General features: G+C 42.9%; 1 protein-coding gene across 4 annotated transcripts in view; it reads right to left on the bottom strand.

Annotated features, from left to right (window-relative positions):
- Positions 1-301: 301 nt before the first annotated feature.
- The window catches only part of Dapk1 (death associated protein kinase 1), a 187,222-nt gene continuing 162,218 nt past the window's right edge, over positions 302-25,305 (bottom strand). For all 4 annotated transcript variants that reach the window (XM_027923110.2, XM_071600485.1, XM_071600486.1 and 1 more), the window contains 7 exons: positions 19,184-19,406; positions 12,019-12,207; positions 10,071-10,268; positions 8,888-9,026; positions 7,455-7,575; positions 4,984-5,172; positions 302-2,834 (listed from right to left, as the gene is read on the bottom strand). In XM_027923110.2, coding sequence (XP_027778911.1) covers positions 1,602-2,834; positions 4,984-5,172; positions 7,455-7,575; positions 8,888-9,026; positions 10,071-10,268; positions 12,019-12,207; positions 19,184-19,406 — 2,292 coding nt within the window. In that variant the 3' untranslated portion in view covers positions 302-1,601. The remainder of the gene's footprint in view (positions 2,835-4,983; positions 5,173-7,454; positions 7,576-8,887; positions 9,027-10,070; positions 10,269-12,018; positions 12,208-19,183; positions 19,407-25,305) is intronic.

Consider the following 25,305-nt stretch of genomic DNA (forward strand, 5'->3'; position numbering starts at 1 on the left):
TATATCAAAGTGCATTAATGCATTCTACTGTCATGTATAACTAAAGCAAATAAAAAAATTTTAAAAAGATAAATAGGAACACAAAAAGTGAGAACAAATGTTAAAATTATCTGGGCTGTTTTTACTTTCCCATGCCACAGTAAGCATCAATAATAAGTAAGCACCTAAGAAAATTTGATTGTTTTCCAACCTCTGGGGCTTTAGGTTTAATGGCTTTCTGGATTCATGATTGGTTTGTGAGGTGTTGATAGGGAAAACCCAACAAAGAGAGACAACTGTTTCTGAATTAACAAACAACAAATCCAATGCAATAAGCAAGTTTATTTATTAAAAAAAAAGAAAAGAAAAAAGAAAAGCAAACATTTCTTTTATGACATATTATAGATTAAGTAAAAATACCAGTATTAATATATAGGTATATACATTGTGTGTGTGTGTGTGTGTGTGTGTATACACACACACACACACACAGATGATATAACATTAACACTACATGCTTCTCAGGACAGAAGAATTAGGACATGTTTCCCTCATCAACTTAAAATTCTATCACAATGTCAAATCACTGCAAGAAAGCCTGTTCCTGTATTTTCTTTTTTGACTTCAAATACAAGAAATTATCAAACCAGGATCTAAATGTGGAAACCATCTTCTATACACCAACCACAACAGACTGCCACAAATCATGAGCCAGGGATCTTCTGAATTCTTACATAGGTCTTCACAACCCTACAACTGTGTCAACCTTCTACCTGAGATGAGAGAGGATGATGAAGCGTGACAGTTTGTAGGTTTCATGTGCACATTCACATGGACATTGCAACAAAAGCCAAGTGGAAAATGTTTTTGTAGAACAACAACACTGGCTATGAAATCACCCTGGAGGAGGATTTCGTTGTCCCCTTTCCTTGCTGAATGAAACAGACACCCCCACCCCAAACACCAAGAAAATAGAAACAAAAACAAAAACTCAGGGTGAAGCACCTCTGGCGATGATGAGCATACAGCAAGGGACAGAGAGGTAGCGTTTCCTTGGTGACAGCGCCTGGCTGACTTAGATGATTTCAGACAAACCCTCTTCTGCAAAAGGCACTCACATATTGTCTGTTTATAAATCATACAGTGGGGGTCCAAGCATGGGAGTCTCTCCTACAAATATAAAAGATAAGTTGAGGAGCTGGTATAACAAAGAAAAGAGTGTAAGAAATATACATTGTGGATAAATGTGCGCTTTCTCAATAAAGTAGTTTAAAAAAATTTCATTGAAAAGTTATGAATTCCAATAAAATTACTGGTAAGAAGCAAGGTACTGTAGGACGAGAGATGAAGTCCAAAACACTGATAGGACAGACACTAGTTTTTCAAGTGGCCAAAATGAAGGATATTGTCTACCCTCTTGACTAGAAAGACCATCCTCAGACAAAGGATAGGTGTGAGGGAGGGAGATGGTGGCAGGGAAACAGGCAAAGCAGGAGGGAGGGAAGCTAGCATCTTCAGAATGTGGGCGCAGGAAGGAAAGTCCCAAGATCTCCACTAGAAAGGATGAATTGCATCCCTTGCTTCTGCAGTTGGAAGAAACCCTGTCCAAGTCCAGGCTACCTTCACCGGGACACCACAGAGCTAATGGAATTGTAAGACGTGCCACTATTGCAGCTTGATGCATAGGCTTCCTGGCCATTGCCATCCAGGTTAATTTTGAACACAGAGGATGCCTTCAGTAAAAAGTCTGCAGCATCCCTGCGACCCAGCTCCCTCAGTTTGGACATGAGGATGCCTACTGTGCTCTCAGGGTAGGAGGTCCATTCCCGTAGCAGGGCATGAACTGGGCTGGGGAGGAAATCTCTAGGGGCCCCAGTATTGGTGTTGTACTTAGCCACGAGGTCCGGGAGGCCCAAGTTCATGGCCAGAAGGCACCAGTCCTTCCCCATAGGGTCAGGTGGATCCAGTAGGCGACTCAGTTTCCTTCGTGTCAGGAGGTTCAAATCCGATGCGTGGATGTCCATGCCAAGACTAGCCTGTGAGTAGACATCATGACACCCAAAGCAGGTGATGCTGCTGAAGCTCTCCTTGTACCCACCCATGGTATTCGTCAGGGAACTCTCCTTCAGGGTCTGTGCTCGGAAGAAATCTCGTGGCTGGTAGATCATAACGGGCTCATGGTGCTCTCGCAGCTGCTGGGGGCTCAGGTAGTGCTTCACTGTCAACAGCCCCGGCAATGTGGTGGCCATGACATTCTCAATAGTACTGCACACCGAGTCCAGCAGCAGGCAGCACTTGATCTTCTCAGTCTCTAGCCCGCGTACCTGTACTTCGATGCCCTGGCCATGGTTGACCAGCAGCACCAGTAGCTCTGCCCCACGGTTGGCAATCTTGCAGCCGCTTACCCATAGGCGAATGTCTGCATCACCCTCTGTGCTCTGCTGGTGAATCCACCGACACAGGTTCACCTGAACTTTATGAAAGATGCCACATGGGAAGGGGGTAAGATGCTCCACAGGGACAATGCGCACACCACCGTACACCATCACCTCGTCCTCTTCGTCTGTCCAGGAGCGCTGCAGGTTATCTGTCTTGATCAATGCAGGGACATCCACCATGGTCCCGCTGCTCAGGTCACGGGCACAGATGTCCATGGCATCCAGGATCTGCAGCAGTTCTTCCACGTCGCTATCGGGTACCAAGCGCTGGATGTCCTCCATGGTGTAGCGGCCCCTGTAATGGTGCAGGGCCCGGGGAGTTTCCACCGAAAGCAGTTTCCCCAGGACATTGGTGCAGAGCCAGCGGGGATCCAGGAGCAGCACATCCTGCACAGTTTCACTCTGTATTATGTTGATCTGTCAGAGGGGATGATACAAAGTCACCAGTAGGAATGGAACCCAAGGCAAAGGCACCCATCACTAAGAGCACAGAGAAGTTTAATCCCAGCGAGAGAACCTGAGCAGACCTTCTAAGAAACCACACAGGGCAGTTTCATGGATTCATCTCTAAAATAATGATTCCACCCAAACTAACTTGAGAACATAAGAGAGATTCTGAGAAGCAACTACATATGACTCTCAAAAAAAAAAAAAAAAGGAAAAAAAAAAGTCCAATATTTAATGAAAGGAAAAAAAAAAGACAATGAGAAAAGGGGGAAGAATAAGAGGAGATATGGTAATCAAACACTGCAAATACTGCAATGGGTAATTTTCAACTTGATTCTGAATCCCAAAATAAATATGTAAATGAATAAAAACATCCATAAGAGAAGTTATTGGGAAAAATAGAAAAACCTTTGTATAAAGATGACATAGCCATAGTCCTATACCAATGTTATGTTTCTAGAATATAATCATTAATGCTATCAGATTATGTGGGCAAACATCCATCTCTTTGGAGATATAGATTAAATTATTTAGAAGTACAATGTATTGACACTTTAAAATAAATATGTAAATGAACAGAAGAGAAACCCAGAAAATACAGCAAAAGGTAAATTTAGGTGTAGAGTATATGAGGATTCATGGCAGTGTTCTTAAAACTTCTCTCAACTTTTTGAACTTTTTCAAAAAAGGATGCAGAATGTGGTATTAATATGCCATTATGTAAATTTTAAACATACTTCATAAAAAAAGGTCTGGAAAAACATACCACCATGATAACAGTTCTCCCCAAGAAAGAAGAGGAATGAGACCAAGATAGTGAACAAAGGAGACTTCAGCTCTTTGGATCATGTTTATTTCTTCAAGAAACCAAGTGGGGCTAGGTGTGGTGGTACATGCCTGTAATAACTAGGCATTAGAGGGGCTAAGGCAAAAGGATCACAAGTTTGAGGTCAGCCTACAAGACTCTTACCAACTTAGTAAGACCTTGTATCAAAATAATCGAAAAGGGCTTGGATGTAGCTCAGTGATAAAGCACCCCTGGGTTCGATCCCCAGTACCAAATACCAAAAAAATACAAAAAACAAAAGTTGGAAAAGAGAAAAATATAACAAAAACCAGAAGTCACTCTTTGTTTTAGAGAACAGCTACCTTTCCTCTATTTCTTCTCCATTCTAGGATAGTGCTATGAATAACAGTGATCAGAACATGTTTCTTCCTCATAGGGATTTCAGACTGTACCTGTTGGCAACAGGTGGACTCCTCTTCACTATTTTGGCTTAGGCCTTTGGATGCCTTCCCTATATGGTTCTGTTCAAAATTGAGCCTTAGACTGAAAATTCATGACATGACCCTGACATGGCTCTCTAGATTAGAGAGTCAAGCTTCTGGTTTTTAATATTTTCAGAACTGCTTCTAGCTGTTAATATTCAGAATAGCTACTCTTGGCCCAGAATAGCTCATGCTGTCTCCTGAATTTCATAGGATGGATTTCTTTCCTGGAAATGGGCAAACAATGCAATTAGAACAATATTTCCAAACTGCATCGCAGTGCTGAATGTCACACAACCAAGAGTTAAGATTTCCACTTTTCTGTCATTTCTAGCAGGCATCAGTTGCTGGGATTTTTGTGTACTCCAATTATGATACTACTTATCTGTCTTAGCATATCCAGTCATCCTCTCAGTTAGGTCACCTCACTATCTTTTCTCAATTGTTTGTCAACCTAGGATGTCTGTTTGGAGCCGGCACCTCCCGACACCAGGAGCAGCTATCCTGAAGACTGCCAGGAAGACTAAGGAAGAACCAGGTGCCCAATGAGGGGAAAATAGACCTAATCACCTAGGGCAGAAGTCCTGTACCCATGATCTAACAGGATTTGGAAGATAAAATAAACCAAAGAAAACTCAACAGCAGCTGCTAAGGTGAAGCAGATGCAGAGAACTGCAGTTCTAAAAATCAGTTGATGCTATAAAAGCAACACAACTAAAGATATTGTGGGTAACTGGGCCATTTCCACTCTGTTACCCCATGCTCATCCATACTTCAGGAGCTGGATTGTGGGACAGAAATGGGTTCCGGGAATCCCTTGAGGACATTCCTGGCTCCGGGTAGCCCTTACCTCGCCTGTGCTGTGGAGCTGCTGTGCGATGCGCCTGAGGTCCTCCTCACTGGCCAAGGGGTTCAACTGGTCCTGAACATCATACATGAACTGCTGCAGTGACATCAGTTGATTGGGCCCATTGAGCTTCCTCCAAGAAGGCAGCGTGGAGATGATTTTCTCACAGAGGTGTGTCATGGGAGGGCAGCCCTACAGGGACAGGGCAAGGCAAGTTAGCAGAGGGTGTTAGGAGGTGGAGCCCAGTGAAGAGGATCCCATTTATTCCTGCATGCTGTGCATAACCCTGGTGAATGAGTTAACACTTTGCTTGTGGAGTACTGGGGTAATTAGTGTTTTAGTGCAACTGTATGTAAGCAAAATCTATCAAATATACAGTTGTGTAGAGGCACTGTCGATCATGTTAAATAGATGGTGAGTCTTCACATTTGTTTTGGAATTGTGGACTCAATCCATCTACTAAAGTTCATCAACTCTTCTTGTTTTACTCATTTTTTCCCTCCCTCCTTCTTTTCTTCACTCACTTTCTTATTCCCTCATTCAATGGTTAGTGACTATTTCAGTAGAGCAGTGGTCACATGGTGAGCACAGAGAAGTAAAGAGCATGGGTATCATTATCAACATGAGAACATTCATGGGGACTATTGTCGAAATGCTATTTCAGATTAGATTCATTATTGGTAATTGGCTTGAAATTGGTTTTTAACCTTTTAAGTTGGTTAAACAAACACACCATCCTAATTAGACACCACACAAGCTACAAACCGCACTGCATCCTTAATTGGACATCTGTCTCCAAATCACATTTTTTTTTTTTGTATCAGCTAATTCTATTTCCTAATTTAAAAAAAAATCTCAGGGATAAAGGCAGTTTATTTGAGGGGTTCTACCAGCCTGTCCTTAGAAGTTCGGGGGCATCAGTCTGTCCAGCAGCTAATGTACCACATTTCAGCTCAAAATCTTCAAGCTCCCTGGGAATAGAGGCCCTGATCCTGACCTGGGGGAGCACCTGGCTCTTCACAGGCTACTGTTTGTTCCAAGTTCACTGCCCACTGGCTTCTGGTATCATGTTCCCAGAAGCCTGCCATCTGCCAACTGTGCCATGGGACTTTGACAGGAAATTGAGGATATCTGAGGTGTGAGGTCAGGATCTTCATGAAAGGAGAGGGTTTCCTGAGAATTCTGAAAGCCTGTCTGGAATGAGAGTCTGTTGCTGGATGTTCAGGGTTTGGGAAGGGGAGATAAATCATGAGGTGGCCCCACTGGGTAGGAGAGGGAGAGTCTAGGCTCAAGCTTGGGCAGCAGGGACATGCCTGAGAACAGATTATCATTTTTCCATTTTAGCATGTTTTCCATTTAGCAGGTTTTTCCATTTCTTACCAGCTTTGGAGAGCTGTTTGTACATTTTAGATAAATAATATTTTATCTGTCAAGTGCACTGAGAATGTTTTTCCCAGTTCAGCATTTTATTTTTTTAATTTTTATAATTTTTTTTACCATCTATATATATTTTAATCTTTACTTTGTCAAATAAGTATACATTGTTAGAAAATTTCTAGGGTTGTTTTTACCTTGCTTACTCAGTCCCAGGTTATTTTAAAACCATATTCTCCAAAATTTACATTTGGGATATTTACTGCTTTGTATTTGCATACTGAAACATTTTAATCCATTAATTTTGGGTATCTATCTTGTAGGATAGTTCAACTTTACATTCTGGGCAGCTAACCAATGAAATAGGATTTTTATTAAGTAAAAGTTTTCCCCACTAAATGAAAATAATGTATTTGTTTTCTGTTAAATTTCTATAGATATTATGATTTATGTAGACATTCTCTGAGCTGTTGCTATTTAATTAATTATAGAGCCTTTATACTATGTTCTACTTATTCTTTCAAGAAACTCTACCCACTTCCTCCCACATAGATACTAACTGGAATTGTATTAAATTTATACAACTTCACAAAAAGTGAAAAATTTACTTATATTTTACCTACAGCAAGAACACAATCTCATTCTTCTTGTTCTCATATAATATCATGTCCTTCAATAAAATTGTAAGTAACTGTTTTTATAATTCTCTGAATTTTCTAAACATGTTCTCCAGTAAATTTTGCTAGTGACTGTTTTTCTACCTTTCAAGAGTTTTCCTAAACATTCCAAAATAAAGCACTTCAGAATTGCTTTTTAGTTTGTAAAAAGCAATTCTATATTTAAGCAAAACATGAAAACTTTAAGAATTTCATGCACCAGATGGCTCCCTTTTGCCTATTACAACCCTCCATCTCCTATCATTTCCTGTTTCTCTCTCTTCCTGCCTCACCACAGAGAAATTGGACAGCATTCCCTGCCCCCCCCACCCAGTTCTGGGACAGTGAAGCCACCCCCTGAAAACTAAAGCAAGAGAGAGAAGCACCCTGCTCCCTGCTGGTAACAGCAACAGTTGGGTCCAGACCCCTCCAGGGTATACTCACCAAAACAATCTGACTCCGAATTTCTTGCAGGTGATTCCGAAGAACTTTTATGTCCTTAGACCCAGAAGCTCCAGCATCCAGCACAAACAGCTTATTTGAAATGTGAAGATCATTCCCAAACCTATGGCGAGAATAGGTGCCTGAATCTCTCTAGGTCTTTTCATGGAGTGGACAGGTTCATACTTGCCTCAGTGGCTTATAGGAGGCAAGAAAAGTCCTGGTAACCTTGCAAAGGCTTCTCTGTCCCTGCCTGGTCACACTAAGTGCAGAGGTCTGGGGGAAATAACATGCACTCCGAGAAACACAAAAAGGAGCATGGGGTTTCCACACATCAGCAGGAACACAGTGTGAAAATATGTCACCTCCGCCTGAGGCAGGAAAGGGATGGTCGGTGTGCTCACTTTTCAATTGAGAAGAAGCGATGTTCCTGAAAGCAAAGGGACTAGTAATAAAGATATAATTTTGTATTCTTACCTGAAATTGATAATACAATATTTGAGTTACTAGTATTTATATAGAGCTGCAGATTCAAACTTTCTTTGATGTAACCCTTGGTGGTTCAAGGGTTAATGCTTTTGAGGCTTGGTCCCTAGTGTGTTGATGCAGTGATGAAAACTTTAAAAGCTGGGGCTTAATTGGAAATAATTAAGGTTATTGGGATGTTACTCTCCAAAAGAACTAACATAGTTCTCATAGAATTCCAGTTAATTTTCATGAGAGGATTGTTATAAAATATGGAGCTACTTGTTCCAGCAGATGATCACTCCTTCTCCTAGGTGACCCCTTTAGGTTGCCATCTGTTATGATGGGACACAGCAAAGGAGGGCTTATCCAGATCTAGCTACCTAACAAACTATGAGCTAAATAAACTTTTTTCTTTGTAAGTTACCTTCCTCATCACAATAATGGAAAAAGGCAAATATAGATTGTGCATATCCATATATTATAAATAAAGCAAAAGGTGTACAAAGTAATACTTCACAGGAAAAGCACTCTGATCTATTCTATTGTGTTCCACTCTTCTCATTCTATCTCATTATAGAGAGAGTTGGTCATGACCCCCTATATAATTTCATAATCCACTAATGATCTGTAATATGTTTAGAAATACTGATTAGTGCTATAGTGATAATCGTGGGGGAGGGGGACTCTGAAAACTACAAGAACCAACAAAAGTTATCTCTGGGCAGTGGTGCTGGAACATATGGAAGGAAGTGACATGCTTTTTATCAGGTACTCTATTGGATTTGTTATATGTGTATTCATTACTTTGTTAAAAGTTAAAATACAACAGAAAGATCAACCAAGAAGGAAAGGCCTTTGATTCCTCCATTTGGGTCCCATGACTTCTGTTTTGCTTCCACAACAATGATTCAATTCCTGAGGTAGGAGGTCTCCAACTCCCTGGATGGAGACCCAGTGCCATCCCTCACCTGTTCTTGATCTCTTTCAGCAAGGAAGTGTCTTTGTCATATCCAAACTCGCCTCCAGCTGGACGAGGGACATTCATGATGTCAGCATGAGTGGCCACCAGGACAACTCGGAGTGGGTTCTTCAGCTTGCCGCCAAAGGCTGGGGACAGACAATGAGACCTGTCAGGAAGCTGACTCTCCTGTCCAGGTGAGGGGCCACATTGGCCTCAGGTCAAGCTACCTCTCCAGGTGATGTGCAAGCTGCCCGCTGACTTGAGGGCCCCATGCCATCTGTGCAATGCAAACCCTACAAGACCCCAGGCCCAGCCAGCAATAGGCAAGCACACTCCCAGGCCTCCAAGAGAATTCTCAGCAGTAGACAAGGACCCACCTCAACCCAAAAGGCACATTTTCAGGGCTTCCTTCAAATAGCCCTTTCTGTGTGAGGGAGAAGATTTTACCTCCAACAAGGGGAATGCCCTTCACAGAACCAAGAAAAGTTCTGAATGTAGCCACACCAGAGATGGCCCAGGAGAAACTACATGACATACAGGAGGTGCCTCTCACTTGCAGGAGTGTTTAAAAAGAAAACAAGACAAAGGAGAAACAAAGGCCAAAGTGGCAGCACCCTGAGGGGGATTAAGCCCAATTTATTTTATCATTCTATGCTTTTCTGGAAAAAGACACTGACTTTTTTTTCCCCAGATAAAGATGCCTCTCCTATTGTCTGAAAAGAAGTTCATCACATGTTATCTTCTCTTAAGAATAAGGTCAGGCCAGCTGGTGCTCTTTTTCCAAGGCTCGATGGATCTGCAGGATGAAGCAATTCATTCTGCTGATGAATTAGGGACCCTTTAGGAAAAGAATACAAGCCATGGAAGGAGGATTCAACTTTGCACTCAGCAAAAATGACTGCAGTTCTTGGGTGTAGAATAAGTTAGAAATTGCACTGAAGGAGTGGCTCCATTTGGGCCTTTGAACAGAAATTTGTGATCATGAGACAAAAACTCCCTGCAAAACCCAACAATGAGCTGGACCCCAGGAAGCTTCCCAGTGTGGATGTCTCCTAATGAAAGGGTAGAAGAAAGGGAGTCACAGTGGTGGGCCACATGCAGGGCCTGCACCTGTTCCTTCCCTAGAGGCAAGGCCAGAGCACAGGCAGGAGCAGAGCAGGAAGTATGCTCCCCCTGGTGGCTCAGCTCACCTATGGGTTCTTCAACTGGGACTAGAGACTTCAGGAAACTGAGCCAGAAAATCACTTGGTTCAGCTGGATCTCATAGGGTTCTTCTAGACTAAAAACGATGACATGGATGGACGTGGGATCATTTGCAGCAAAATAGTCATAGCAGCAGAAATATACAGGATTTCCAGAGAATTCCCACACGCTGAAATCCCCGACTCCTACAGAAAAAGAAAAATAAGGAATACTATCCCGAAATACCACCAACTTCAATCATAATATTTCTAAGCACTCGGGGGATTCCAGGAGGGCTGATGATATCTATGGCATTCACATGTACACACCCACCTAGTTACAGATCCACACATGAATCCTTATACACATACATCATGTGGACCCATGTCTGTTTCCCTAGTTCTATCTGTATCTGCTGTCCTGTTTCTTCCTAAATACCTTCAATATGGCATCTATAGCTATATCTACATCATAATTACTCATGATAGCCTGGAGAGGTATGGGTGAGTATTTGTGTGTGTGCACCTAGATTCATGCATGGCATTGTGTGTGTGCATATATAGGCACAAACACACACATACTTTGTTTTTTCTCTTAAAATATTGGTGTATAAAAATAGGAAAGACACCAAAAAGTTTCTCCTGTCAGCTTACACAGAAGCATGTATAATGCATCCATAATGACACAGCTTGATACATGTTCACATACATATTCCATCTTTACCTAGAAAGCTGACTCCTGACAAAGAAGGAGCCAGAAAGCAAACTGCCCTCCTTTGTCCTAAAATTCAGAAGATTAATTGAGCCCATATGAAAAAAGGTTCTGTGTCAATGAGAGAACATGTGAGAAAAGATTCTGTGTCCTGAAATAAGTTAGGATTCCAAAATAAGTTACATTTGGCACATGACAGAATTACAAAATATTATGGGGGTGCTATCCTTGGAAGAGAGTAATACTTAATCTCTTGGGACGTTAGTTTCCATGAAAGTGAGTTGTTATAAAAGGTCAAGACTGGCTTCTCCCTAGTGTCTGGCTCACCATGCAATTGCTCCGTTTTGCATAAACTCCCATCATGAAGCCAATGCCATGAAGTGACCCAGTGAAGGGGCCTTCGACAGAGGTCAAACCCATGGGGCCACCCAAATATGGACTTCCAGAACTGTGAATTAAATAAACCATTTTCCTTTATAAAATACCCAATGTAGGGTATTTCAATAGCACAGAAAATGGACTAATACAGCCCAATTTTTCAGTTGCACACATAGTCTCGGGAAAATTTAGTAGGCTGTCCTAGGCCACAGAATGAGTTAGAAGCTGTTTCAGGTTAGAATCTGGGTATTTAACTCTAAAACCTCAAGCTCTCATCCTTGGCTTTAAACTGCCTCTGACAAAGCAGGAGACTCCTGTCCAAATGACTTAGGACCAACCAGGAGCCTGGCAAGTGATTTGCTGGTTGAAGGGAATCTTTTCAGGAAAGACTTAAAGCCTCTCCCCTTGGAAAAGCTTGAAAGAACACATTTTAAATTTTGTTGATGGAAAATCTTAGCATTAGCTAAACTCTAGATAGCATTAGCTTCAGCTTTAGATAAATATAAAAATAATCATTCTCTTACTTGGATCAACAGACTACTAGTGGGTGTGTTTTATGAGATGTCCCATCTAAGTGGGTGTTCAGTTCTAGTTTTAAAAAGGTATTAGTTTACATATTAGTCATTTATTAAGCATCTGCTGTGTGCAGGTGCTTCGCTAAGTGCTAATGATACCCTTGTGTGTAGTTTTAATCTTGAGCTGTGTTAGCCAGTAGTGTTTCAGTCTGGGTCTCTCCCAGCTGAACTTCTGTTGGATTTTATAATAATCATGATAGATACTGTCTCGGACAAATCCTATTTGAGGAATAACTTAAAATCCCATCAAGGGGAAAACAGACATTCGTTTCTGGGGCCAGGTGAGGTATACCATTCAAATAGGCATTCTGGATGTCGATGGCCTTGGTGGACTGGTCATCGGTAGAGCAGTGCGGGTGGTGGGATGGGGCCACGAACACCTCCAACATTCCTTTAGTGAGGCCCGGCTCAAACATCATGCTGCGGCTCCTCACACTCACGTTCTCACAGCCAGGGTACAAGTTGTTGATGCTCACAGAGACTGCAGGTCAGAAAGAAAGGAAGTAAGACCTTGTATAAGGCAACATGTATGTTTGCTCTTCCCTCCCAGCTTCGCTGTGTGTTTTCCTTTTCTGAAACACTGCCCAATCCCCATCTCCCACTAGGCCTCAGGCTGATCTGGGTATGTGCTCTGTGGTGATGCTGCCCAAGGAGTTTGTGTAGACATTCTCTGTCTACCCACCTCCCAGACTTCTCTTCTGCCTTGTCCTGTGAACTGAGAGGTTGACCTTATAGACTGCATCTTTCAGGCTTGTTTGCCATTTGATTTCTGGAGAGGAATAGCCAATGGGAGGCACAGGAAAAGGCAGGAAAGCCTGGGCATTCCTCCCCTCTCACTTCCTGATGCTTCTCTGATACTGGTTGTGTCTCATTCTATGACTCTAAGCAGAGCTCCAACATTCCAAGTCCCTCTTAGGTTCCTGTCTCTTGTATGTTCAGCCCTACAGTGGTAACAGCCTCCCTTTCTTGCCAATCTCTAGGTCTTCCATGTTTCCTGGGGTTTGGACCATGACTCCTTCTTCTTAAATTTCTGCAGGTGTATTCTCCTCCAGGACCATGGTGGACACAGATGAGCACCACTCTTATACATGAAATTATTTTAGGTTGAATACAAAATTATTTTAGACAATGGTAAGCCACAGCATTAAATAACACTAATCAAACAGCAAGAAAGTTTTGAAAATCCTTTTCAAAACACACAGCAAGTTTTAAGATCCTTTTGGTTGCTCTAGCATTAAGTCATAATCTATGCCATTAAGATTTTAGCATGGGCTGGGGATGTGGTTCAAGCGGTAATGTGCTTGCCTGGCATGCGCGGGGCGCTGGGTTCGATCCTCAGCACCACATAAAAATAAAATAAAGATGTTATTATTTCCACTGAAAAATAAATATTTAAAAAATTTTTCTCTCTCTTCTTTCTCTCTATCTTTAAAAAAAAAGATTTTAGCATCTTTTTAGCAAATGCTGATCTTCTCTTTCAAAGTAAGGGAGCAGGCAACAACACACTGTTCAACCTCACTGCATTTATTTTTACCAGTGGTGGTAGTTTTCCATTTATGGCAAGGAAATTAAACTGTTTCATTTTCAAATTTTAATGTACTTTAGTAAGTAAAAAGTGAGTTTTAAAATAATTTACATAAAAACAATGGTAGCAAGCAGGTGTGCATGTGGGGGGCAGTGAGTAACAAAATCTGTATTCTCTTTGTATGGGTTTACAGCCTGTGCTTCCTAACTATCTCCACTGCTTGCTGGTCTACCCATCACTCTGTAAGGTAGGTAAGAGGGAAAAGGGCAATGAAGGACAGGCATCAGGTTTATGCACCAAGAAAAATTCAGGAGTCATAAACCTGAGACAGTGGGGAATCTTATCTAAACAGGCAAACAGATCTGGAATGCCTAACCTTCCCCAAGCTGTAAAGAACTGTAATTCCTTGAGGGAATTATTACTTAAAATTCTGGGACCTAACTACAATAGATACACATCAGAAAAGTGGGGTATCACCCCCAGCTACAGCTAATTATAACCCCTCAAGGAGCTATGGTTTCCAAAAAAAAATTTCCATCATTATCTCTTGCAACCAGCCTTCCCTTATTACCAAAACTATGTCAGAACCATCCTGTCAACTAGAACATCAAGACCCTCACAAAGAAAGCATGCTGAGGGCCATCCAAGGGGTAATATACCAAAACCAATTAAGGGTGGACAGGAAAATGGAGGCAAGAAAAAAAGACTCAGTCCCCTGAAAAGCTCCAGCCTAGAGACCACCTCGCCATCCTCTTTGTGAGGCAGTCCGTGCAGTCCCTATGCTGTACGTTACTCTCGCTTCTCACTCTCTTTACTAAACTTTTGCTTACTACTTTGTGTTTTTCTGGAATTCTTTCCAGTGGAGTCAAGGACTGTGGTGGCTGCCCCAGCTCAATGTGGCAGGCCCTAGCCCTATAACAACCCCAACATGTGGTGAAGCCAGAAGCTATCTGCTTTATGGCTGAAGCTCAGACCCTGGCCTGAGGTAGGTGTTCCGTAAGTATTTGTACCCTTAGTTCACAACGGGTAATGAAAGACGCTAAAAGTTACCCAAGAAATGACCATTTCACCGAGTAGTGTGACTTTCAAAATTGGTGATCCAAACACAAAAGCAATCCCATATTTAGAGACCAAAGAATTAAGACTCAGGGGATGGGTAACAGGAATAGCTAAAGGAAAGAGCAAGAAGGAGAAAAACAGACAGATGGATGAGGCTTAAGTACAGAAAAAAGGAGGGAGGGCAGTAGGAGAGGCAATTTAATATATATTTTATTCTGATTATAACAGTATAATGTTTGATAAAAAGAAATGTAAGATAAAAAATGAAATGACCTAACCCCAAAGGTTAATTTGGTCCACATCACAGTGTGTCCTCACAAATCATTAGTTCAAAATAATGGACTTTGGTGATTCCCAGGAATGGGTTTGTCCTTCTTCCTGTGCCCTGACACCTGTGCCTAGGACAACCATTTGTTAGGACCAGACCATGTTTAGTGGCCTCTGGGCTTGTGCTTGCTGAAAGCAGGCAATGTTTGGTAAGTGGTCATTATTCCTGCAACTCAAAGACAGTTTACATGGAGAATATAAAAGGTTAGGGTAGGGCGTGGATACGATTAAAATAATAGCTTATAGGGGAACCCTGAAATCACAGAATGAAATTTTTTTTAAATTTTTGTAACTGCTGCCCCCCACCCCCCCAGTGATAAAAAGGGGCAGACCCCAATGGAGAACCAACCCACTTTGGCACCAGGGTCATAAGAGATTTCCTTAGCAAGCTGCTCTCTAGTGCGGACAGGAACAACCTCTCAAGTGTTCCTCCCATGAGAATGGATATTTTCCTCCATCTTGCAGGGCTTCGACTAAACAGCCACAACCCTCAGTGGGTGATAAAGCTAAGTGAAACATGCAGTAGCAAGATGATGAGCAAATGTAAGATCTATTGGAGGTTGGGTCTCCACCCCCCCCCACCCCCCCCACCCCCCCACCCCCCCCACCCCCGTGTGTGTCAGACAAGTGTGTGAACTCAGAATCCTCTAATGCCACTTCCTTCATCAAGGGCTGAGAATTTGTGAAATGGAAATAACATAGCCTCCCTACCTCCACTCTTCTCTAGTACTGCTCTGATCAAAGAGGACAATTCTGATAGTGTGAGAGCTTTAACTGGAGGCCTAGCAATATTGTAAGCTGCTGTGAACAGGGCCGGCCACATTCCACCCAGGAGAATGCATACCATGTCCTGTCTCCTGCCTGGGAGCTCAGCTTTTGCCTCTAGTGTTTTTGTAGGAATGGCAACAGCAAAGAGTCAAAATTTTAAAAGCAAATAAACTTCTTGATGTCCAACTGATGGACATATTCCCATGTGGGCATATCTCCAGTAGAAAGAAATAAGGCCTGCCAATTCCAGAAGTTGTTGTGAGGAGGGACAGCAGTGCCACTGGGAGGTGACAGTGCTAATGTTTGTAGAATCAGGTGACTTCCCTGGAGGCACATACTTAGGGGTAGTCTTTCCTGTGGTGTCTATAAGCAACTCCTGTTTCTGTTCCCTAGTATGCATTGTCCACTGCCAGAGCCCAGCTCCCTACCACTTGTACTTTGGGGCCTTATACTTGTGCCAGGCTCAGCTTTTTAGAGAATGTTCTTTTCTGCTGATATACAGCTGTGAGGGATAGGAGTGATATGACCTATCCACCTCAGAGCTGGCAAAATCTTCTCTGGGTTCAGCCCAAACCCCAGATGTGCTTTCTATGACATCTCCCTCAACTCAAGCCTGCAAAGACATGTTAACCCCACCAGGGCAAAAGGAGGAGATACTGTGGGGCCCATGGGTACCACTCTTACCTCCCTACCAGCTGCAAGCAGGTGCTGGATTTATGGTATAGGAATATCATTACTCCTGGGACTGTTTACATAAATATTCTGCCAACCCCTCTGGAGCAGATGTGCCACTTGAGCTTTAAGAAATATAGGCAGCTATAGATGTTATACTTCTTCTGCCCTTGTCTTGACTCTCCCTCCAAGAGGCTACCTAACCTGGAAGAACCTACCTGGGTCCAATTCAGCTCTCACATTGACCAGGTGTGACCTTAGCTCAGGGATCCCACATTCCATAGCATTCCTGTCCTTTCTCCACTGATCTGAAATATCATTGTTCAGGGTAGAGTCTCATACATGGGATCCAATGTCTATATTTGCCTTCTTTCTCTCCTGTTCTACTGGACTCCTGAAGTTGGGGGGCAGATGGGGACCATGTGAGCCTATATCCTCAATTGGAAGCTGTCCTCCTCCTCCCTATAATCACTGCTAAGCAGGAAGGTTGAACCAGAGAGGCCAATTCTTCCAATTTTCCACAAGAAGTCAAATATTCAGGTTTTTAGGTGAGATCTCTTGATTTAAACGCTATCAACTAATTCAATTTATCTTTTCTCCTGCCTAACTCTAAAGAGAACATGGCAACTTATCAGGCCAGGCCTATGGTAGCTGGTGTTCACCACAACTAGGCAGCCACACCTTGTATCTCTAGGCCTTGGGTTACTTCTCTATGAAATGCATTTGATCTACCTCTGAGTCATGGAAATCAAATGAGATAATCCACATGCAGCACCTGGAACCCAGGTTAGCATGACCTTTGATTTTGGTGTCCCCAAGGAGCAGCCACCTCACAAGCTGGACAGACTCTTGGGCTTCTCTGGTTTCTTTCTGGCGTATATTACATTATTAAGACTTGAATATCTCCAGGAGGACTTCCTCAGAGTTGTGCTTCCTGAGTGAATGATGTTAACTCCCAGGGGGCGAAAGTATGAGGAAGGTTTTCTTCCTTCAGCATCCTCCGAGATGACAGGATGCAGGAAAGACTAAAAAGAGAATCACATGGGATTGATTGACTTAAGCGCAGCATTTATTCTCCTAATTGTCCTCTTGGAGAAGCAGGGCTGCCTATTAGATGTGAGGTAGGGGAAATGGAAGGATTCAGCTGGAGTAGGCACCTCAGCTCAGGGTAGCCAAAATAACAGGAGAAGCTGTCTCCTCACTAGACCTGCCATGGCTCTGCTGAGAGCAACTGAATAGTTCATCTGCTCCAGCCACAGATGGTCCTCCAGGAGATCTTCTTTCCCAGCACCCATGACCCAACTGTCTCCAAGCATTGACTTGGATGTGGTTGCTTGCAGCAAGGTTTGTTGACTACAACCATCCTGAATGGTATTTTGCCAACATCCCACTTCAGAAACTAGATATGGAAAACTGAACAAAGGGAAGAGAAATGGAGACATTGTTTCTGAGGAGTTGAACAGCAAGTATGTATTCCCTCCCAGGGAACTCATGCCACTAGATCTGGGCTCCTGGAATACAATCTTCACATCAAATTAGGACTCAGAAATTCAAGACCACTGTCTGGTGCTTGTGCACTAGTGCACTCATTTACTGCCTGTCTCCCCCACAGAAGTTCAGACCAGTGATATTAACCCTCAGTGAGAGAAAGCCAAATCCCTCTAGCACCAGGAACTGCTGGAGAAGCAGCAGTCACAAAGGCTGGCCCTAATAATCAAACTTGGAAATAAATCCATTGTAAGAAGATATAACTAATCTCAAATAAAGCCAAAATGACAGAGAAAAATGGAAAATAAGTACATAGAAATGCACTTGCACAGAGCATTCAGGCACCAGATGCTCCATGAATTGGCAGCTAGGACTCCACAGCCTACTGTCCTATCAAAGTTTCTGTGATACTGGTAGAAACATCCCATAAGACTGTTGTGTGGAATACATGAGGCACCTTACATATCATATTTTGCCTAGTTCTTGGCACAGCTGGTGCTCAATAAATATTAGCAGTCTGTATTAACAATATTATCACTATAGTAATTACAATTCCATTTCAGTTATTTCTTCCCCAGGTTCCCAACTGTATAGCTATAGTTAGGGACAAGAAGTTGAAAGGGGAAAGTGAATCTCAGCTGGCTGCCCCTGACTACTGCACTCCTCAGACATCCTTCCTCACTGAGAGAGGAATGCACAGAAACACAAACTTCAAAGTATTTGTTTTAACTTACAGAACAGCTATAACACCTCTGTAATATCATGTACAAAAAGTGACTCTGAGGTACACAACTTCAAAATTGACATTGTTTAGAAATTCATGGAAGGACTCTATTCTTACCCTCACAAGCATTCATTCTATCCCTCTACAGTGGGACTCTGGAGACACGATACCCACGATTGCATAGTTTTCTCTTGCTCACTGTGGGTATTTTTCCTCTCAGGAGGGGTGTTTTATCCTGCAGTTCTGGGTGTGATTCCTGACAGCTACTTTCAATGAAATGACAGATGTACCCACAGAAGGTAGGGAGGACAGCAGAAGCTACTTATTAAGAAGGGTTTATGTGACTGATAGATCAACTGTAAAACCATTCAAGAGAATTGGAAACCACTAACCAACTTTGAGCTAAGCAGAAACATGCTTCTTCAGGAACCCAATTTTGTTATTCTGGGCTCTCATATGACTGAGTGTACCCACAGTGCTCCAGCAAGAAAGGAGAAGCAAGTCCCCTCCTGGGGCTGCTACTGGATCTGGGCTGTGCTTGGACCTGCATTAGTCCAAGAGCAGAGTACTACACTAGAACAAACTCAAAGTTCTACAATGTGCACAGTTATTACTCTGGACCTTTGTGATTGATTTCAGTGAGGCCCCTCCTCTACTATGGCTCAGTAGACATGAGTGCGGATGATATGCCATCGCTGGATGAGAGAGGGTAGACACAAAGTCAACAGCCAGCCAGAACCACATGTGAAAGCCAGCAAGGAAATGGAATCTGGGCATCCACAAGCCAAATGACCAAACCAGAGGAACCTCTCATCCTCAGACCTTGACCAGAGAGCCAGAGAGAATGCAGAGCCACAGCTACTCTAGACCCAGCAGCCACACTGAAGCTCCTACCTGTTGGCTTAGCAGTTAGGGGAGATGGTGGGAATCTGGTGGAATTGGTGGAGGAGAGTCTGGGCCGGCGCCTTCTGAAAAAGCTCCTCAGCAGACCGCACTTGAGAGATTCCACCAGGGTGGTTTTCCCGGAACCTGAGTGGCCAAATAGCTTGAGCTTGATTCTTGGCTGGAGATTCTGTGTGGGTCGGAGCTGCTGGATGAAGAGCCCTCTGTGAGTATCCTGAATATAGAGGGAAAAGAGCCTGTTAGTCAGAGGCGGGGATAGGGGGAGAGTAGCCCTGAGCATACTTCAAGTGATGATTTCCACCTAGTCACCAGTCTGCACTTGACACTTGTAGTACAGATTTTGTTCTGTATCCACCAAATTTCTTAACATTTCAGGCAAATTTCACACACTATGCAAATCACCATTTAAAGTATCCCATTAACAGGATTTCAGTACATCTCCAATGCTCTACAACCATCACTGCTCCCTGGTACCAGAGCACTTTCCTCATCCCAAAGGAAATTACCTATTAGTATTTTTTTGCCCACCCCCCCATCTGCTCAGCTTCTGGCAATCACTGCTCTGTTTCTCTCTCTCTGGATTTGCCTATTCCCATGGCATGTTTGATGCATAACAAATAGGTGGAACACTTGTGAAGCCATCAATTTAACTTGAAATAGGATGAGCCCTCTCTGACCAGCTGGAAGCCCACTTCTCACTTGTGTGGAGGAACTGTTTCCTTAACTGCACCATCAAGGAACAAGAGGGCAGACCTTTTCCTGTCTATGCAGGGTCCGGCTCCTTCATGGCACTGTCACAGCACAAATGAAAAGAGCATGTCCTGTTTTGGTGGAGGGTCTACTTATTTGATGGTGGTACAAAAGGATGGAGCCTATTCCTCTGTGTGGAGTCTCATTCCTTAATGGGACTGTCAGGGGATAAGGCCATTACTCTCTGTGGAGAGTTGGTTGTTAGATGGCATAATTGTGGCACAAGAGGGAGCCCTATTCCTATCTGTGTGGAGGGTCTGGTTACTTGACAACACAAGGGAATGGAGAAAAGGGGAATCACAGGAGCCAAAGAGGACACCTCATCCCTCTTACTTCATTCTTTCCTGCTCCTCCAAAAAGATACAGAAGTTTCCCCTAGACAGAATCCCCACGGATTCACTCACTCATTCATTCACTCACCCACATGAGGTCTCATGTACTAAGCCCAGTGCTAAGAACTGGAAGGAAGAGTTAGTCTCAGCCCAGATCTATATCCTTGGGGAGATACAGAAGTGAAAACAATCTGATATCAGATATACTGTAAGTGCTTTTAATGTAATGGTGTTATCAAGGTGTTCAAGGGCATCCACCCAGCTCAAGGTCTGTACAGTGGGGCATTCCTCATGACACCCAGAGTTTTATCCTGCCTTCACATGCCATCCTTATTTCTATCACCTCCTGCTCTGCTCTCTAGCAAGGACCTGTTTGGAGTTGTTGCATGCTGCCTCAGGTCTCTTCCTTTACCGGATTTAGTTTGGCTCCTATGCATCTCACAAAACAAGTCTTGCCTGTCATTTTTCCTACAAGCCTCCTCCCCAGGTATGCTCAGGCTATGCATGGCCTCATCAAACTATAGAGTTATATGAAGCTCTGGCTCTAGACCAGGAGCCAACTCAAGGGTAGAGATGGTGTCCCTAGCCCTGGCACATGCGGTACACTCATTAACAGGTGTTACATAACTGACTTCACTCAGAGGGGTCCCAATCAAGAGCATCTCAGTGAGATCTCACGACTCACTGAACTCATTTCTTCAGTTCTAAATTCTGAGAAATGTTCATTTTTTGTTAATCTATTCCAGTTGAGCCACTGTTATTTTTTTCTTTAACTGTGTGTTTACAAATACATATAACCCTGTAGAAGAGTTACAAGTTTCCTAAACAGTTTCCAATTTCTATTCTGGGATCAGTTGTTTTCAGCCTGGGTAACGCTTCCCCCTAGTGTGCACTGTGGAAAGCTGCAGAGGTATTTTTGTTCTCAAAATGTTGGGGAGATGCTACTGATGCTGGAAGTTAAGTGTCCCCACACCATTGCACAAAATAGCTCACACAGTGAATACTCCTGTGTCCCCATAACTTTTGAGCATCTGTTAAGCATTAATATGGAAGGAAAACCTGTTTATTGTCATCTGAGCTAAGGACATTACTGCATATTACATGTAGCGTAGGGAACTTTAGAAAGGCATGTTTTAATATGCCCCAAGTATTCCAAGATTGTGGTTATATATATTGATGTTTGGACTTTGGTTTTAATTCTTTGGACTACTTGTACTCCCTGCTTTTGAAAACCCTTTTAATATGTTGTTGTGGCATCTGAGCTACCATAGCAAGCCATCCAGTTAGTACCTGTGAGAACTGCTTTCAATAACTTTGGGGATTGGAGCAGGATCTGCCTATCTCACTAGTCTCAAGCTCCATGTCCCAGCATCTGCAAATGGAGACAAGAATACCATTACCATATTTTACTACAAGCATTTCCCTTTGAAGTTTGTTATTTTCTAGCTAGGGCTCACAGATGATTATCTGTGTAGATGTGTTCTTATGTATGGATTTTATTTCAGGACAGTCCAAGATGCATCACAAAAGATATGCTGTGAAATGTTGGGACATCGAGGGTTGGAAATCATGGCTCTGGAAAGTGATTATAGAACATTCTTATTTCTTCTAACCTAAAGTCTCAACAAAGCACCATAGAGGAAGGAAAGGGCTGGGTGTTCCACCATTATTTCTCCTGGTTTATCATCCAAGTCAAAAAAAAAAAAAGGGTACTATTGTGAAAGTAGTACCACCAGGGAGGTCACTCAATCGGCTGGAATACATAAGGACTGGGGTTCTCCCCAGTGCCATCTATAGATGTTGATAAGCCCATGTGGCTGAGGAGCCACTGACCCACTGCAGAAATCCTACCTTCTTTCATTCTAGTTTAGCCTTCAGAATCAGCCCTTCATCTTCCTTTTGGACAGCAGCCAGCCTGCACCTCCATCAGATGGAAGCACCTGAGCTGCAGCCACTTTGTAAGGACTGCAACCACCTTCCATTGTGAGCAGAGCAGCAAGCAGAAGGAAACACTCTACCTAGTCCAAGACATACAACTCAGTCAAGCTGAAATCCCTTGTACCAACTGGTGTCTACTTGACCTGAGACAGAGGGGAAGGCAGAAACCCTGCTTTCAGCTTAAACTCCATGGGGCACTTGTCACAGGTAAAGAACCTGTGTCATGATTCAGCTCCTTTCTGCCTCTTTTGTGCTCCAAGGATATTGACACATGGCACCTTGGCAAACACTCCCATCCTGTGTGAAGGAATGAGGCAGCTCATCCATTCTTCAGGAGTACATTCTTCCACTCTCAGAAGACTTGAATCACAGTAATCGACACACACTGCTGGCCCTGTGTAGCTTCAAAAAGTGGTTCCAATACTACAGATTGACTTATAGGCTGAGGGCAAGTTATGTCTATGCTTTGCATATTCTGAGAATACAGCTTACTATTTCAGATTCCATGAGGGATAGTGGTGGGTTCGCAACTACTGGCAATTTTGTGTGCCCATGTCCTGAGTAAAAACAGAGGAGTTCCAGTGGCTGAAAACAATTGAGACAGATGCACTTCCAGTCTGCAGCCGTTACTTCCGTGTGCATGACATCTTCTAGCTCATGTGCTTTTGCTCACATCTATTATATAAACCTCCAAGAAATGTTTTTGAATAATATCATCATCTTCCTTTTCAGATAAGGAGATAAAATTTAAAGGGCCAAAGCACTTGCCCCAGCTATAGGGAAAAGCAGGATTTACCACAAGGTCTTTTATCTTTCTTATCCCCTTCAGTAGCAGGGGGAGAAAGGAGCAAATAAGGATGTACAAATTAAAGGCAGAATCTCAAAGCTGTGTGCTGGAGATAGAAGCACTAAAGACCTTCCAAGCAGTACCCTGCACAGTTCATGCCCTGGGAAGACACCGCCTCATTTGTATATTGTCTCAAGGAACACATGCCTCTGGGGACATCTTGATTTTAAGTAGACTTATAAGTAATGACAATAAAAGAAGCAGGTAAAATGAGAAAGATCCTCTCTGCCTGGGATTTTCATAGACAGAAAGCATATATCATTTTAGCACCTCATTCCATTTTCTGGCCTCAGTGTGAGTAATCTTCTGCAACCCAGGAAGCTATGTGGGCTTCTGTTCTTTCTCAGAGATGCTGTTTATTTGAAAGATGAGCCATAACCTGAAGAGGGATGCACCATCTCAGAATCAGTCACAAGCTCACATGCTGTTTCCCCAAAAGTAACTGTCCTCACAAAAATCTTATTTTACCCCAGAAATAAGCCTGGCTTTTATGATGTCCTCAATTCTAGGTAATCATACAATCAAACATACATTCTAACTTTTCAAATGGGGACCAATGGATAGCAAGCAGAAAAAGGCTTTCAAAAGGCTGACAAATCCTCAGAAAGGAAAACTACCCCAACTACAATAGCCTCAAAAAAATAAATAAATAAAAAAAATACTTGGGAATCAACAAAAGAGGTAAAAGATCTATACAATGAAAACTACAGAACACTAAAAAAAGAAATCAAAGAAGAACTTGGAAGATGGAAAGATCTACCTTGCTCTTGGATAGGCAGAATTAATATTATCAAAAGGCTGAGAACATGAAAGGGGCCACTGTGCCACTTTCCCTCCTGTCCTGTGCCCAGTGCCTTCTTATATCTACCTGGTGCATCCTGCCCTTTCCACCAAGAGCTGTTGGCCTGGGATGAGATGGACCCATTTGCCATTAACCTCGGCTCTGAGAAGACAGAGGTTAAGAAAAGGTTAAGAAAAGCAAGGAAAAGCAAAATATCCTTGGGTCTTTTCACTTCTAAAGAAATCCAAGACCTCTTATCCTTTTCACTGAGAACCCTGGAGAATCTAAACACAACTCAATTTGACTTAACCTTCCATGATAGGTTTCTGAAATCTCAAGGGCTGAGGGTGAACTTTCATATATTGCCACAAGATAGCGCAGCAAGGACAGGAAGGTCCAGAGTCCTCTCTCCCTAGGAAGGTGGTTTTCATCAATCCAGAGTTTCCAACTCAACAGGAAAAACTCTAGGGTAGTTCTAGAAGGTGCTATAAATATTAATTTGTTTGGAAGGGTGCACAAAATTCCACCCATGGTCAAACTTTATTAAGGAGCCACAATACCACCTTGAGACCTGGGTTGGTCCTCAATGGATGGTCCAGATAGGAGCTTGTCCTACAAACACCCCTGGGAGAGTGAACAGCTGGGAATTTTGTGTTATCTAAATTTGGCCTTGAAATATTCTGCTGTGTGTGTGCCCTGAAGTCTCTGTGACTAGGAAAATACATGAGGCCTGGGGTGTCCAAGAGTGAGTGAGCACCCCCCTCACTGCATACCAAAAAACTGGGTTGGGAAGAAAACATAGTTCCTAACTAATAGTAGTGCAGAATTCTGAGCTAGAATTTTCCAGGTGGTCATAAAGGTGTACTTTTAGGACATGTTACGTTTACCTATTTCTTAGCTTTAATCATTCACTTTGAGAATATATACAAGAATGTGAGCTTCCATTTGTATTTATATCCAAGGTTTTATAATAATAGAGTCCTGACAATCCCCAACCAAGTATCAACACATCTCACCTGGTTTCCAAGATCACCTCCTACCAGGGTCCTTTGCTCCTCCTCCTCCTGACCCTGACACTGCAGCCTAAACAGCTAGAGGAGATTTCCAAACCAATCAGGTCCAACACCAGCTTGTTTCACAATGCTGGGACAAACCAATCTTCTCATCAAGGTTCACAGGCTGTGCTTCCTCTCCAGTCCTACCAGGCATCATTCACTGACTGCACCACAGTGCTCAAGCTTTGGCCTTGGCCCAGTCAGCCTCCTTTCCTGTTTGTTCCTTTGAAGAAACTTAACTCTTACTTTCTCAGGCCCCAGGCCCTTTGCACCCACTATTCTCTCTCTGCTTTCTCCAACCCTTCCTCTGGCTGGCTTCTCCCAGGTTTGCTGATCAAACAGGGAACAACAGCTCCCTGCCCCCTCAAAACATTGCATCAATTCATTTTCATCTATTTAATCCCCTGCAA

This window comes from Marmota flaviventris, chromosome 13 (genome assembly GCF_047511675.1).
Source record: "Marmota flaviventris isolate mMarFla1 chromosome 13, mMarFla1.hap1, whole genome shotgun sequence".
Taxonomy (NCBI): Eukaryota; Metazoa; Chordata; class Mammalia; order Rodentia; family Sciuridae; genus Marmota; species Marmota flaviventris.